Source organism: Muntiacus reevesi, chromosome 1, assembly GCF_963930625.1.
Source record: "Muntiacus reevesi chromosome 1, mMunRee1.1, whole genome shotgun sequence".
In the NCBI taxonomy this organism is placed as follows: Eukaryota; Metazoa; Chordata; class Mammalia; order Artiodactyla; family Cervidae; genus Muntiacus; species Muntiacus reevesi.
The window spans coordinates 70,863,875-70,879,773 of record NC_089249.1 but is presented as its reverse complement, the minus strand read 5'-3'; the positions used below and the strand labels follow the sequence as shown (position 1 = coordinate 70,879,773).

General features: G+C 47.8%; 1 protein-coding gene across 3 annotated transcripts; it reads left to right on the top strand.

Annotated features, from left to right (window-relative positions):
- The first annotated feature begins 7,925 nt into the window (after positions 1 to 7,925).
- On the top strand, positions 7,926 to 12,626 carry FCRLB (Fc receptor like B). Of its 3 annotated transcripts, none has more exons than XM_065925013.1 (6): positions 7,926 to 7,956; positions 8,230 to 8,250; positions 8,600 to 8,854; positions 10,777 to 11,043; positions 11,645 to 11,935; positions 12,238 to 12,626. In XM_065925013.1, exons 1-6 carry the CDS (start codon positions 7,926 to 7,928, stop codon positions 12,624 to 12,626), a joined length of 1,254 nt encoding a protein of 417 aa, XP_065781085.1. The 3 variants fall into 3 exon arrangements, with proteins under 3 accessions (XP_065781085.1, XP_065781093.1, XP_065781102.1); XM_065925021.1 differs by having other exon boundaries at positions 11,749 to 11,935; positions 12,238 to 12,413; XM_065925030.1 differs by lacking the exon at positions 8,230 to 8,250 and having other exon boundaries at positions 11,749 to 11,935; positions 12,238 to 12,413.
- The last annotated feature ends 3,273 nt before the right edge of the window (positions 12,627 to 15,899 follow it).

Here is a 15,899-nt window from a genome sequence, read left to right as displayed (position 1 = left end):
GCTTAGTTGCCTTGTGGCATATGGGATTTTCCTGGACCAGGGATAGAACCCTTGTCCCCTGCCTCGGCAGATGAATTCTTAGCCATTGACCACTAGGGAAGCCCCCAACAAGCATTTCTTACTCTGCTACAATAAAATTCATTGGTCCTTTTTGTGCTTTAAATAGATCTTTCATTCACGTGTCGGCAGTTGAAAATATTTGTTCACACAGTTATAGAGATCTTTTAAATGTTGATAGCATCTCATTATGCACAATATTTTAAAAATCAGATTCAGTATCAACAGAAAAGTCTTTAATTACTGGGAAACTGTGAAGCTCATGATAACAAATACAAGTTTTTCTAAAGCTCTAATTTTCATTTGAAATCTGGAATTTCACCATTGGCAATAATCACTGTCAGATGTTTTCCTTGAAGTGACAGTCTCACTTTGTTCACTTTTAAGAAAATGTCTGAGAAATACCCATGTCTGAATGACCATAGTTTTTCAGTCATTTTTTAAAATTAAAAGTGGTATTCCAAGAAAAAGGGCAGCTAGTTCAACTCAGAACTCAGTTGTGTAAGAGCTTTCCCTGAAGACAGTCATTGTATTTCAGTATGGAACAGAAGTGCACACTTCCTATTTCAGCACACAAAATATTTAAAAGATGTATACTTTGAGCTGAAAATGTAACCAAATTAATTTTTAAATGACTTCCTCAAGGTTTTGTTCTGTTTTCTGACTGTGAGCGCATAACATAATGGTGAAAAATACAGTTTGGTGCCCCTGCCTTCAACTATGCTTCAGATTTAGCAGCTTTATCCCCCACTGCTTTGCACCATCCGTGCAAGTGTGACCTAATGAAAAAGGCAAGAAACCCCTTAGCAGGGGGCAAAGCTAGAGGGAAAGAACCCCCTGCCAATGCAGGAGATGTAAGAGATGTGGATTCAATCCCTGGGTTGGGAAGATCCCCTGGAGGAGGAAATGGCAACCCACTCCTGTATTCTTGCCTGGAGAATCCCATGGACAGAGGAGTCTGGTGGGCTATAGTCCATGGGGTCACAAAGAATCGGACATGGCTGAAGTGACTCAGCACAGAAACATAATTTTGACTTTGCAGATCCCTTAAAGGGTCACTGGAACCCCCAGGTATCTCTAGACCAAACTGAGAATTACTGAACTAGATCATTCTGAAGGCCCAGTCTGACATTACCCTTAGAAATCTCAATATTTACGCATTTCTGAAGAGAAGAACCTATTTATTTTGCGATTCCTTAGTCAGTTCTCTAGGTATAATAAAATAATTTTGACCTCAATCTCAGCTCAGTCATTTTAATGCTTTTAAGTGGACACTTTCTTTAAGAGTCTAAGTTGGTTATACTACATGTTTCTTTTTTCCTCTGTTCATCTGTGAGAAGACACAACACCTGCATAGCGATGAAAATAATCAAGAGTGAAAAGGCAACCTATGAAGTGGAAGGAAATATTTGCAAACCCTATAGCCAATAAGGGATTAATATCCAAAATATATAAGAAGCACGAACAACTTAGTAGCAAAACCGCAAATAACTTGATTAAAAAATGAAGAATCTGAATAGGCATTTCTCAAAAGAAGATGTACAGATGGCCAATAGGTATATTAAAAGGTGCTCAATGTCACTAATTATCAGGAAAATGCAAATTAAAACCACAGTGAGATACTGCCTCACACCTATTGGAAAGACTATTATCAAAAAGATAGAGGATAACAGGTGTTGCAAGGCTGTGGAGGAAAGGGAACTCTTGTGCACTACTGCTGGGAATGTAAATTGGTGCAGCCACTATGGCAAAAGTTATGGAGGTTCCTCAACATTTAAAAATAGAACTGCCTAATGAACAAGAATCCCACTTCAGTGCATTAGTCAGCTAAGTCCTGTCTGACTCTTTGCCACCCCATGAACTGTAGCATGCCAGGCTCCTCTGTCCATAGAACTCTCCAGGCAAGAACACTGGAGCAGGTTGCCATTTCCTTCTCCAGGGGTTCTTCCTGACCCAGGGATGGAAACCTAGTCTCCAGCATTGCAAATAGTGGGTAGTTGGCCACTTTTTTAATGGGGGAGGGGGTGGCATTTGAGCAGTAACTTGGTGACATGGGATCAAATCACTAGTTTCCTGGGGACCTGCATGCAAAGCAGCAGGAAAAGCAAGTGTAAAGGTTCTTGGGTACGTGTGTGCTGGGCACGGGGAGGGGACACAGCCGAGTAGAGCTGGTGGAGAGGAAGAAACGGGTCAGACTTAATCCCGGCCGCACCGTGAGGCCTCCTGGATGTACTCAGAAGCAAAAGGGACACCAGGGGTTCTGAGCATGACTGGCTGAGGCCTGAAGGGGCCCCAGAAGTGTCTGCGAGCTGGGGGTAGGGTGCGAGCTCACCGCTGGGCTGGGGTAGGGGCTGGCTTCTCAGTTCTCCCTCCAGGACACTTTGAGGCTGTGCACAAATTTGGGATAGAAGGGTTGTGAGGTGTTGAACCTGGAGAAGCCCAGGATGTTGGAGGAGTCCTCCACCACCCCGTCCAGGTGCAGAATGGGGAAGTCCCTGGTGGCGAGGATGTACTTGTAAAACGCGGAGGTCATTCCCAGCCCCGAGGCGGTACTGAGAACGAGGTGGGAGACGGTTGCGTTGGTGTCCATGAGGATGGTGGACACTTTGGTCATTGTGGAGCTCCTTGAGCAGCGGGGTGGGGTCCCAGCTGTAGTCCAGCATCCTCACAGAGTCTCCTCGGAGATGAGGAAGCCACGCACCGGTTCCTCCAATCGCAGCAGGCGCTCAGCCTTGGTGCAGACGAGGCTGGATGAAGGGTAGTTGAAAAACTTGGGGATCCGGGAGATGGCCAGGCTGGTGTTCTTGTTATTGGAGTACAGGTTGACAGATGCAAAGCAGAGGTACCAAAGGTGGGGCGTCTCCTCGGGACCCGCCTTGATGTGGGGGATCTCCTTCTCTCCACAGATTTGGCTCACTGTGGAGGCAGAAGTGGGGATGGAAGGGGGTCCCAGGACAGACACGACCCCCTTGGGCAGGATCTGACACATGGTGTCCGTGGTCCTCTACTGGCTGTCCTGCTGCAGCTCAAAGATGTCTACTTCCACACGGGCCTTGGCTGGGACTTCGATGATCCCGTTGATCTGCTCCCGGGTCAGGGTCAGGGCCAGACATTCATTGTGGCCCCACACAGTCTGGTCGTCCAGGATGGCAGCCGTGAGCGGTGATGAGAGCACCTGGCAGGTGGGGCTGGCCAAGGCAACAGCCAGCAGCAGCAGCAGTAGCTCAGCCAGAATCTTCCTCCCCTCCTCCTGGGGACACAGCTGCTTTGGCCCCCACTCGCCAGGATTCCTGGTGGGATAGAGGGCTGGGCTTCCTCAAGGCCTGAGGATCAACAAGGCAGAGATATTCTGGAGCTGGGTGGGGGGGCTGGGGCCAGGGGTGAAGGCAGTCCACAGGGCCCCCTCCCCTGCCTCCGGTGGTGGTCCCCAGCTAATCCAAAACAGGGGGCTCCCAGGGAGCAGGGAGGAAGGAGACGTGGAAGAGGAGAAGAAAGGCCAGGAAGGGGAGGAACAGGAAAGGAGAAAATGGAAGAGGGAAGGGGAGGGAAGGACCAAATGGAGGGGAAGGAGGGAGGGATATATACATCCCTAAGTGAAAAGGAAATCAGTATCTCAAGAGATATCTACATTTCCATGTTCACTGTAGCATTATTCACAATAGCCAAAATATGAAAATAACCTAAATGTCAATAAATGAATGGATAATTAAAATGTATCTAAGATATGTTGCATGTACTATACATATATGTAATGGAATATTATTCAGCCTTAAGAAAAGAAACTCTTGCCATTCACAATATGGATGAACTTGGAAAGCACTGTGCCAAGTGAAATAAGCCAGACAAGAGGGACAAATATTGCATGATCTCATTTATGTGTGAAGAAGATCCCCTGAAGGAGGACAAGGCAACCCATTCCAAAATTCTTCCCTGGAGAATCCCCATGGACAGAGGAGCCTGGAGGGCTGCAGTCCATAGGGTTGCAAAGAGTCAAACATGACTGAGTGACTTTGCTTGCATGCACACATTTTTGTGTGGAATCTGATAGAGCCAAACTCGTAGAAGCAAAGAGTAGAATAGTGGTTTTCAGAGGCTCAGGGAGAGAGAAGAGAAAGTGAGTAGGAGGAATCTGCTCACGAGATTATGGAGGCTGAAAAGTCCCATGATCTGCCTGCCATCTGCAAACTGGAGGCCTGGGAAAGGGAAATTGAGTCTGAATCCAAAGGCCTGAGAACCAGAGAAATTGATGATGTAAATTCCAGTTCAAGGGCCAGAGAAGATGAGGTGAGATGTCTCAGCACAATCACTGAGGCAGGAAAAAAGGGGGAGGGGGGTTGCCAAATTCCTCTTAACTCTGGCTTTTATTCTAAAAGAGAAATATCTAAAACACAATAGCATATATGTAAATTAATAATACTAAACATTCCTCAAATGTAAATATATGCATGTATGAAGGATTAGAAAGTAAAGTTTGCACAGTGGGTGTTCACGTGGAGCAGAGGAGAATGGAAGTATGAATGAAAAGTGAAAAATGAAGTTACTCAGTTGTCTCCAATTCTTTGCGACCCCATGAACTGTATCCTGCCAGGCTCCTCTATTCACGGAATTCTCCAGGCAAGAATACTGCAGTGTGTAGCCATTCCATTCTCCAGGTGATTACCAAAAAATTAACGCTTTGAATTGTGGTGTTGGAGGATTCTTGAGAGTCCCTTGACAGCAAGGAGGTCAAACATGTCAATCCTAAAGGAAATCAACCCTGAATATTCATTGGTAGGCCTGATGCTGAAGCTGAAGCCCCAATACTTTGGCCATTGGAATTCAAAGAGCTGACTCATTGGAAAAGACCCTGAGGCTGAAGATTGAGGGCAAGAGGAGAAGGGGGTGGTAGAGGATGAAATGGTTAGATAGCATCACTGACTCAAAGGACATGAGTTTGAGCAAACTCCAGGAGATAGTGAAGGACAAGGAAGTCTGGCGTGCTGCAGTTCTTGGGGTCACAAACAGTTGGACATGACTTAGAGACTGTACAACAACAACCATAGTGTGAAGCCACTCCCCTTGAGGGGTCAAACCCGGGTCTTCTGTATTGCAGGTAGATTCTTTACCATCTGAGCTACCAGGGAAGCCCCAGTGTGAATAAAGATGAAAAACAAAACGAGAGAGGAGACTTGAAAAGACTAATGATGACAGTCTGCCATGACCATGAGAAAACAAATTTTAGAGTTGAGATAGATTTCTATTCAAATTCCTGTTCTATCACCACAGGAAGCATATGTAAAACGGAGATAATAATTCTTCCTTAAAGTGCCCTTGCAGGAATTAAAGTAATATGGTCTTCCCTGATGGTCCACGGCTAAGACTCCGAGCTCCCAATGCAAGGGGCCTGGTTTGATCCCTGGTCAGGGAACTAGATCCCACATACTGTAGCTAAGACTTGGCACAGTCAAATAAATAAAAATAATACCTGTGAGGTATACGGTATTGTGCCTGCTACATGCTCAGGGCTGTAGCACCCATTGAAAGTAAACTGTGTCCTCATCGATAGCAACAGCAGCAGCATTCCATTGTCATCACTGAAAGCATCTTATTGCTCAGAATTCTTAGCAGATAATGGTATATCTTGTCCAGAAATGATGTTGTGATAAGCTTCACAGAATTGCTCAGGTAATAAATGATCATTGCTAATTTTCTCTTCACAGTAAAGGTGTGAATAATTAGAAATTCTTCAGGAAAAAGTCCTGGATGGAGAAAAAGATCCAATTTAGGAAAGTGCAAAAGAAAGCCTGGAATGCAGAAATGCTGGGTGGGAGATACTAAAAGCCAAAATTTGAGCACTATATGATATGAACCCTATGGGTGATTCTAGAGATTTTCAGGGAAGATTGTACACCTCATGAATTTTGAGTGTAATCAAGTTTTTTGTGGAATCTGGGGGAAGAGGATGAGATCTGTATTCTGAGTGATAGGAAGCGAAAATAGAGTCAACTTGGGTAGCCTAAGGGAAGAATTGAGGTGTGCATTACATTCTTATCATAAAGGTGGTGGCCTGGTACAGAGGTCAGACCTTGAAGGACATTGTGGATGATGTGGGGAGGCTCACGCTGGCCCCGGATGAGGCATCAGGCATGTCAGGAGAAGCTGGGGACATTGCCTAGCCTGGGCCCTCCTAAAGCTGGCGGTTTATAGTCTCTGTTCTGGTATCTAATTCTCTCCTTCCCCTACTCCGGAACACCTTATCAATTACCTCCCTGGTTTTCAGACCCATATAACTCTCTCTCTCTTCTATCAAAACATGCTCTCCAAACATGATCTGAAGTGACCAGCTTAATTTAAAGGATCAATCACATTTCCCTAAGGTGCATCTGCATTTTTAACAAAGGCTAGCACATTAAGAGAAACTATGAGGAAATTCTCAGACTGAAACTTTGGGCATCAGCAAGGAAGGGGGGAAGAGACTGTCTTAAAGAGAATTGAGAGAGTTTGATCATCTATCTCCTTCCTGCCAGAGTTCCAAAGGAAGGAGGTACCCCATTATTAAACAGCCACAGATGAGGACCGAACACTGTCCAAGGAGACATACGATCAGGTTGGAAAATTCATTAAGTATTTACAGGAGAATTCAGGTTCCCCACTGCTCAGGGTATGATCACACGGCTTGAAAAGCACAAGAAGCAGAGGCAAGAAGTCGGATCTGAGAAGCTTCCGAGGGGTTGATGCAGTGACTTCTCTAACACAGGTAAGGATTATTAGAACCAGGGCATGGCTGGGGATAGAGAGAAGGAAGGAAAGACAAGTGAGTGGAGATGCTACGGAGGAGATCATTGGGATAGGTGGGAAAGAAGGGCTTTCTAATTTCTGAGGTTTAAGGTTATAGGAAAGGAGATAGAAAGAGGAAACACATAATCTTTTCTCCTCTTGACAGTGACACTGTAAGACAGTGACACAGAAGGTGGTTGATGAATCATGCTCTTCTGTCTACTCACCCAGGGAAGGACGTGACTTTTAGGTTTACAGAACCCAACGTCCATCTCACTTCACACCAGTGCCTATCACTGGGAAGTGAGCAGAATAATCCAGGGTGGATCTATTTTTTTAAATATTTTTATTTATTTATTTGGCTGCACTGGGTCTTCATTGGGGCACAAGTGATCTTTAGTTGCAGCAAAATGAAGTGAAAGTGTTAGTTGCTCAGTCATATCCAACTGCTTGTGACCCCATGGAATTCTCCAGGCAAGAATATTGGAGTGGGCAACCATTTCCTTCTCTAGGGGATCTTCCCCATCCAGGGATCAAACCCAGGTCTTCCACATTGCAGGCAGATTCTTTACCATCTAAGCCACTTAAGTTGCAGTAGGCAGGATCTAATTCCCCAACCAAGGATCGAATCCAGGCCACCTGCTTTGGGAATATGGAGTTTTCGCCACTGAGGACAAAATAAGATGTCTTTCTCATTTGAGGCTTATGGGACCTTCCTGGGTAGGAAGGGAGTGGTAGGGAGTGAGATGTTGCTGGGAGCCTGAAGGTGGCAGGGTCACCTGCCAGAGCCTGGGGTTCTATGCGGTTTTCTTGGGCTGCAGAGGGAACAAAGGCTTTCTCTACGGGAGCTGGGGCTGGCCTGAGATGTGAGGCGGTTTAGGCACAGTAGGTGGGACAGTGTCTGGTACTTGGGACATCTGAGAGTTGACACATGTCCAGCCTGTCTCCTGCTCCCTCCAGTCCACCATGTTCAGAAACTAGGAATGACTGGGAGAAGTAGCAGTGCTCCCAGGACTCCGGGGTCAGCACTGGTCACCTTGTCTCTCTGCTGCTTCTCCCATCCTGCGTCAGCGTGTCTCCACTGCCCTGCAGCTGCTGCTGGCAGATCCACCATGTGGGAACTAACAGTCCTGCTGCTCCTGGGTGAGTCCTCAGTGAGGCAACACCGGCCTAAGAGCTTTAGGTATGGGGAAGAGTGGGAGTCAGGGTGTATATGTGTGTTGGGGGGATATTGAATCCTCAATTTGTTATCTATTTTTGGAGAGGAAAAGAGGAAAGGGGCTTTCTCAGGGTTGAGGGAACTAAAGGCAGAAGAAAAACATGTCTTGGGATTTGTTGAATCTTTCCTATGGTCAAGAAAGCCCCCTTTCTTTCCTTTCATCTCCAACATTCTCCTTCTTCTTTCTTATTTTGTAGCTCCAAGCAGTGGGCAAGCTGGTGAGTCTCACACATCCCTCATCCCAATTTTCTGTGACTTCTACTCCAACCATCCGAAGTGACCTGCCTGGGTGCTCCCCACTTCTTAACTGTTCCAGGGTAGTGTCTCTTCTCATGTCTTCTCGGTCCCTGTGACTCAGTTTGCCTGCAGGCCTGGCACTTAGACATGGGTGCTCACCCAGGGACAGGTTGATGGCCCAGTGTGGTCTCTCCTCTCCCAGGGATGGACTAGTAACCTGGGTCCTGGAAACTGGCATTTTCCAGTATTTCCCAACCTTAGATCACATCCTTGGGCACCTCACCTTGATTCTCTTTTTCACATTGCTGCCTCCCATACCCTCTCCCCCAGCTACTGTAGAGAAGCCCGTACTGTCTCTACACCCACCCTGGACCACAATCTTCAAGGGGGAAAAGGTAACCTTGCGGTGTGACGGGTACCACCCACTGCTCCTGGAGCTTCGACCCATTAGCACCCTCTGGTATTTGGGCCACCTACTCCTGCCTTCTTATAAGAAGAGCATTGAGGTGCACACGCCAGGGGTGTACAGATGCCAGACACGCGGAGCACCCGTCAGTGACCCCATCCACCTCTTGGTATCTAATGGTGAGTGTCTGAACACTGGAGGGGCAGCACACATGTCCTCTGGCAAGGCTGGGCCTCCTGTGGGAGAGGATATTGGGCCACTCTCATTGGGGTAGGAAGAGAGGGGTGTATTGAGTCTGCCTGGCACTATGTAAGAGATGCAGTAAGGCTTGCATGGCCTCAAAGGTCCCTTTACCATCCTGCCACAGTGGGCAGTAGATAAACATTTCTGTTCATTTACTAGCTCACAAGAGAAGACAGTCTAAGGACCTGGGATACTGAATACTTTTGTGGAAGAGGGTTGGGCAGGAAGGGAAAGGGCAGAGCAGAGCAGGAAGAGTGAGGTTCCCTGGACAGGCTGCCTGCAACTGGGGGCTTACTCTTGCTTGAACAGAGCGATGCTTCCTTGTGCCTCCCACTACTAAAATAGGGACAATAATAGTATCCATCTGTTCGGTGATTGTGAAGATTAAAAATGAATTATGAGAGGATGTCAAAGAAAAACGCAGATGAGCAAAGCACTTCATCCAAATTTTATTACACACACACGTCAATTAAAAAACTAATTTCCTGAGAAGACATAAAGACTTTCCAAACAGAATAAGAGAAGTAACAGTAATTTGTTCATTAGGGCATAGGATTGGCTACTTTGTAGGGAATATTTTGTCATTTTAGCCTGGTAGGCTATATTTTGTATTCAGATTTTAAAAGGTTATCACTCAATGTTCAGATTAGCATTTACACTTCATACCCATTTGTTGCTCAGTCTCTAAGTCACGTCGGACTATTTGCAACCCCATGGGACTGCAGCATGTCAGGCTTCCCTGTCCTTCACTATCTCCCAGAGTTTGCTCAAACTCATGTCCATTGAGTCAGTAGTGCTATCTAACTGTCTCATCCTCTGCCGCCCACTTCTCCTCTTGCCCTTAATCTTTCCCAGCATCAAGGTCTTTTCTAATGAGACAGCTCTTCAAATTAGGTGGCCAAAGTACTGGAGCTTCAGCTTCAGCAGCAGTCTTTCCAATGAATATTCAGAGTTGATTTCTTTTAGGATCGACTGGTTTGAGCTCCTTGGAGTCCTAGGGACTCTCAAGAGTCTTCTCAAACACAATTCAAAAGCATCAATTCTTCCGCGCTCAGCCTTCTTTATGGTCCAACTCTCATTCACACTTCATGGCTTCTTGTTTGGAAACTGATAGCAAGTACAGATAAGATACTGAATATGATAGACAGTAGTTGCTGCTTGCAGAACTGAGAGTACCATAGAGATTGTGGCTATTACTTGCAGAATTTTTTCTCCATGTAAAACACCTAAAGTGGCATTTAGCAGACACTAGAGCTGTGTAAACGCTAGCTATCATGATGATCAGGTAAACAAGTGCACTGCAGAAGGTGCCTAAGGCTGTCCTTGGAGGTGGAAGGCCCTCGGGTATTTTCTGGAGGAGATAAGATCTAAGTTCAGGCCTGCAGGATAAGCAGGCCTCAACTAAAGTAGGTGAAGAGGTCCTTTTGGCCTATAGTAAGGCTCTGGGCTTAGAGCAGTGCCACTTGGCCCAGCAGTACAGTATGGATGGACTTAGCCTGCATTGTAAGGTGGAAAAGGAAAAGGAGACAGGCGGCAGGGGAGAATCCTGAGATGGTGCTGAAACGGTAAGCAGTGGCCAGGTCAGGAAGGCCCTGATGCCATCTGAAGGCGTTTAGACTAGATTCTGACGGACACTACTCTTTGAGGCTGGAACCAAGTCTCAGGCATCAATACCTAAGGTTGGCCTTCCCCTTCCCCTTGCCACTCACCATGAGGCTCCTGGGGTGTCCAGTAAGGGAGAAGGGAATTGGTGGGGGAGAAGGGGAAGGAAGACCGGAGCAGGGAGGTGGAGAATGATGGGTCACCCCAAGGGCTGGACTTTCTCTTGGAATCAGGCTGTTTGTGCTGACTGTCGTAGACTGGCTGATCCTGCAAGTGCCCTATGCTGCCGTGTTCGAGGGCGAGCCGCTGGTCTTGCGCTGTCGCGGTTGGTACGACAAGATCGTCTACAAACTTCACTACTACCACGACGGCCAACCCGTGCGCTACTTCCACTCCAGCGCCAACTACACGGTGCCCCAGGCTCGCGCCAGCGACAGCGGGCGCTACCAGTGCTCCGGTACCATGCGCGTTCCCGTGGAGAGCGCGCCCATGTTCTCCGCCAAGGTGGCCGTGACCGTGCAAGGTGGGGGAGACGGGCCCGGGCAGGGAGATAAACCAGCTCTGGGAAATTCTGGGACAGAAACCCGGCGAGGAAAGGAAGGGGCGGAGGTTATAGTAGCTGGCAAGTTGGGGATTTCTCTGCGGGACCATGAGCACGTTCTCCTCTCTTTCTTAGTGTGAAGTCGCTCTTGATCTGTAAGCCTGGGTGGGGGCAGGGGTCCCGGCTTCTTTCTCTGGGTAGGAACCCATGTAGGGGACAGTTGTCTCGCAGCCCCAGCCAGAATGACAGTGGCAGTAAATGGGATCACGGTGGGACTGGGCGAGGGAACTGCTCCCAGGCGTCCTGAGACCCCGTCTAGGCTGGAGGACCCGAGCTGGATGTCAGTCGGGAAGTGACTCGAGGCGTCTGACCTGGTGCCGCCTCCATTCAAGCTTGCCCCTTCCCTCGTGGACGCTCCTCCCTTCACGTGTACACACAGCCTCCTCCCCGGTGGGTCAGAGGCCCTCGTGGGAAACCGAACCCGGAGAGGGGTCGTGGGTCTACAAAGCTGGGTCCCGGTTCCCTGGGACCCTTGCACCGGGCCTAAAGGGCATCCTTGACCACTGGGCCCCCGCTTCCGCAGAGCTGTTCCAGGCGCCCGTGCTGAGGGTGATGGGCCGGGTGGAGGCTCGCGGCGCGGCCTTCGGAGGAGTGGTCTTGCGCTGCGAGACGCGCCTGCACCCGCAGAAGCGCGACACGCCGCTGCAGTTCGCCTTCTACAAGTACAGTCGCCCTGTGCGCCGCTACGACTGGGATGCGGAGTACACGGTCCCCGAGCCAGAGGTCGAGGAGCTGGAATCGTACTGGTGCGAGGCGGCTACAACCACCCGCAGCGTCCGGAAACGCAGCCCTTGGCTGCAACTCCCAGGCCGCGGTGAGTGACGGCCCTTCCGGAAGCCCACCCTGCGGGCAGCCCCGCCCGCCCCGCCTCCGCCCACGCCTTCCGGAAATGCCCGTCACTCCCCACCCCGTCTCCTGCCCCGCCCTCCCTCTCCACCGCCTCCCCCCACCCCTGCCTCCCTCGCCCCTGCCGCTCATTTCCATCCTCCTCGCCGTCCTCACTCCCCTCCCCGGCCGGGCCCATCCTTCACCTTCAGTCCTTTGCCCCCTTCTCCCCCCGCCAGGCCATGGGAGAACGGTTTCAGCCGAGCGGTTCTCTGTGTGTTGTGTTCGCAGGTTCTCCCCTGGACTTGGCGTCCACCACCGCCCCGGTCCCCGATAACCAGCCGCTTTCCTTCAGAAAGCCCCCGGTATCCAGATCGGTCCCGTCGGTCCCCTCCGTCCCGAATGTCACCTCAGCGGGGCCGCCGTTCCCCGCGGGCGGAGCCCCCACCGCTGGGCCCCCGGCCTGTGCGCCACCGACACCCTTGCAACAAACCGCTGGCGCCCTAAAACCCGACGTGGCCCTTCTGCTCCGAGAAATGCAGCTGCTCCAAGGCCTTCTCAGCCGGGTGGTCCTGGAATTAAAGGAGACACAGGCCGTCCCAGGGCACACAGTCGAGACCCCCACTTCCCACTCGGCTGTGAGTCAGGGAACCCCTGAGACCACTACTGTGGAGAGCTGAGGGAGAGGGTGGCTACAGTCCCCTCCCGGCACATCCGCCTCCCGTCTCCCCTGCTCGCGTCACGTGGAGACCTTACTAAGCCGTCTCGGTTTCATCCCTCTGTCTTGCTGTGGTTTATAAAGTGTGGTAGCTGACATGTCAGTCTCACCCAGCACATCTGAGCAGTTTGTTACCACAGGCCTTCCCTCTCATCTCTTCCTTCGCCTCAAAGATATCACTAGGGAAGTAGCAATCTGCTATTTACTGCTTTGAGGTTGACTTTTGGAAGTGAATTTAGTCATCCTTGGTTTTTCATGTAAACCCACACGACACATATTTCAGCACAGGCAGTTTTCTGGAACTTAAGGTTATTTTGGTACTAAGCGCTTTGGAACATTTAAGGGTCAGGATGTAATTATTCATCATGAATTTAATGTTAAAATTTAAAAGGTTTTCAGTTCTGTTTCTGATGAGTTTATACCTTCAAAGTCCTGTGTTGTAGTTTTAGAGACAGAAAGGGACTTGTGTGGGTCTCCCATTCCAGGTTAAGGGTGAGTGTACAGTTAGAGCCAACCAGATGCATCTCCCAGGCCAGCGTAGCTAGACAGACTCTGATAAGCTCTGGTGGCAGCAGTTAGGCCCTGCTCATTTTAGCCTGAATTAAACAAGTGCATCAAGAAATCTCTTTGAAGAAAGTTTAAGACAAATTCTCAAAATTGCTGAATTCTAGTTTTTGCCAGCTTCTTACTTCTGTAAGAGCCATTCCAACACGAACACACAGTTCAATCTTTATAAGTTCCTCGTCTGCCTACTAGAATTATGAGATCTCAGCAGAGCTGGTGTGAATTATTTCCAGGAGAATTCTTTCTCATTAGGTCTATACCCTTCATCAGTTAACCTTTACTGTTAAGGCTTAGAACTGATAACACCTCCACCCTCCCACCCTTCTAATCTATAGGTATTCAGTCACAATGCAATTTCCCTTTCTTTTTGAGTGATTAATCAGTATCACATTAACATCCTTCATCTTTTTCTTCTTCTTACCTTCTTATTTTCTTCAAGTATTATCTTCACCATGTTATTACTACAAAGTCACTGAAATTACATAAGAAGAGAGGCAGGTGGGTTCACACATGTATTACAGTACAATGTGATAAGCGCTTCTGTGAAACACTAGGAATTGAGTAGAGGAAACTGAATCTTGAAGGAGAACAAGATTTCACCAAGTGAAGTTGGGAAAATATTGAGGAGTGGGGGATGCAGGCTGAGGATGCAAAAGCAGAGACATGGAAGACCATAGTGTGTTTGTAGCGTTGCAAATAATTGAAAGTGGCTGGAGAACTATACGTGTTTATGTGTGTGTGTGTGGCAGGGTGGGGTATATTTTAGGCAGAAGATGGCAGGAGATGAACATGGGGAAGTAGAAAGGGGTCAGAACATGAAACTCTTGTTAAGAGGTTCTTAAACCTGTTGGAAAATTGGGATGGATATGCAGAAGCATTCTTTATCAAGGGTATAAATAAACCTTACTGGAGGAAAAGCTAATTTAAAATTACAAAAGAGCAATCAAATAAACTGATCTCAATGGACACTTGCTCATAGCCTTGAGAAGGTATGTTCAGGCACTATAATCCAGTATTGGGGTTCTGGTCTTTGTGCCTCTGCTTTTCAGCTTTCTATGCAGGCTTAGCTCACTTCCTAGAATCTTTTCTTGGCAAGCCTTCCCTGGCTAACCCGACTCCACTTCAGTGGCCTTCATTGTGATTTTGTTTCCCTGATGTTTCTGCTGTCTCTTTATCCAGATAGAGAATGACTAGCATTAGTGTCATGACTAGCATTGATTACCTAATCAAAGAATCTCGTCATTAAAAAAAAAAATCAGTTGATATGTATAACTGATTCACTTTGCTGCACAATAGAAGCTAACACAACATTGTAAAGCAATTATACTTCAATAATAAGTAATTTTTAAATATCAGTTGATCATTTCTTAAGGGAGTGAAAGAGTGAAATAGCCATTCAAAAGAGAGTTTTATCTCTTCAGTATCTCCCCTTTCACAGTTAGCAGCCTTCCTGCCACAATATCTTCCTTCCTGCCACCTACCTCCATTCAGGGCCAGGGATATGAGGGATGGGGAAGAATAAGAACTTATGGGTTAGAATGAAAATCATTCATGACACAAGTTCTCTATTTATGTTGTGTGGCGAGAGAAGGAGTAACTTTTATGCCCTTTAGTCTCCATGTCTTTAAGCACCCCGGGTCTCCTTGATCTTTCCCTACAGGACCTATTAATGATCTCCCAGGAAGACCTGCACTAAGGAAATACTGAGGAATGTCAGACAGGCAGCTTACTGGCCATGCCTCTCTGGGGGCCTCCGCGAGTCCTCATCCAGCTTCATCAGGTTCCAACATGCTTTTAGGGAAACAGAAGGCTGGCTAGCCCAGGCTACCCAAGGACAATCTCAAGTTCCTTCTCAAGCAGCAAGGGTAGCAACAGGATGTGGGAGAAACCTGGGGAGGAAGCCACTACTCTCAGGTTCTCTGATCACTTCTATGTCTCAGTCTCAGGCCTTGACCCTAAACCTGTGAGTGTCCATACCAGATATCAGACAAGGAACCCAAAAGTCCTCCATCAGAGAGCAGAAAGGGTCCTGGCAAGTTTCCTTTGGATCTCAGCCTCCCTCTCTCATACTGTCCTCCCTGAGTCTAAATTTCTCATCTGGACTTGACTGTGGAAGGAAGGAACTCAACTCTGGGTCCCACACTTAATGAGTTTTTCCCTAAGAGAGTGAATTAAATCCTCTAGGTTAAAGTCCGAACTCCCTATCATGACAGATAGAGCAGTCACACTGACCACTTGCTCTCTCCCCATGGAGCCTCTTTCATGCCTCGGTGCCTTTGCATATACTTTTGTATCAACTCTGTTTGTAGGGCATGGGCCACACAGGCCTTCTGAGTTCAAGCTTTCTCATCTGGAAAAAGAGGGAAATAAGAGTACCCTTAGAGAGAGAAAGACAAACAGATTTTTTTCATTACTAAATATTTTAAGTCAGGGGATGCTAAGGTGCTTAGAAGCACAGAGGAGGAGTACTAAGCTCATCATGGAGGCTCACAAGTCACTTTCCAAAGAGATGACATCTGCCAGACCCTATTAATGAACTATTAGGTTATTTCCACACTTTTGCTGTTTTAAATTATGCTGCAATTAAGATTCTCACACTTAGGTCTTTAGACACATATTTGAATATATCTGTAGGGCAAACTCCTAGCCTTAGGTAGAATTGTTAAATCAA

What these genes read in the sequence shown, in the direction of transcription:
- FCRLB (XM_065925013.1), top strand. Translation starts at nt 7,926, where the DNA reads ATGTGGGAACTAACAGTCCTGCTGCTCCTGG. An exon ending in TCCAAGCAGTGGGCAAGCTG is followed by an intron (nt 8,251 to 8,599) that starts GTGAGTCTCACA and finishes CCTCTCCCCCAG; the next exon opens with CTACTGTAGAGAAGCCCGTA. An exon ending in GCTGCAACTCCCAGGCCGCG is followed by an intron (nt 11,936 to 12,237) that starts GTGAGTGACGGC and finishes TTGTGTTCGCAG; the next exon opens with GTTCTCCCCTGGACTTGGCG.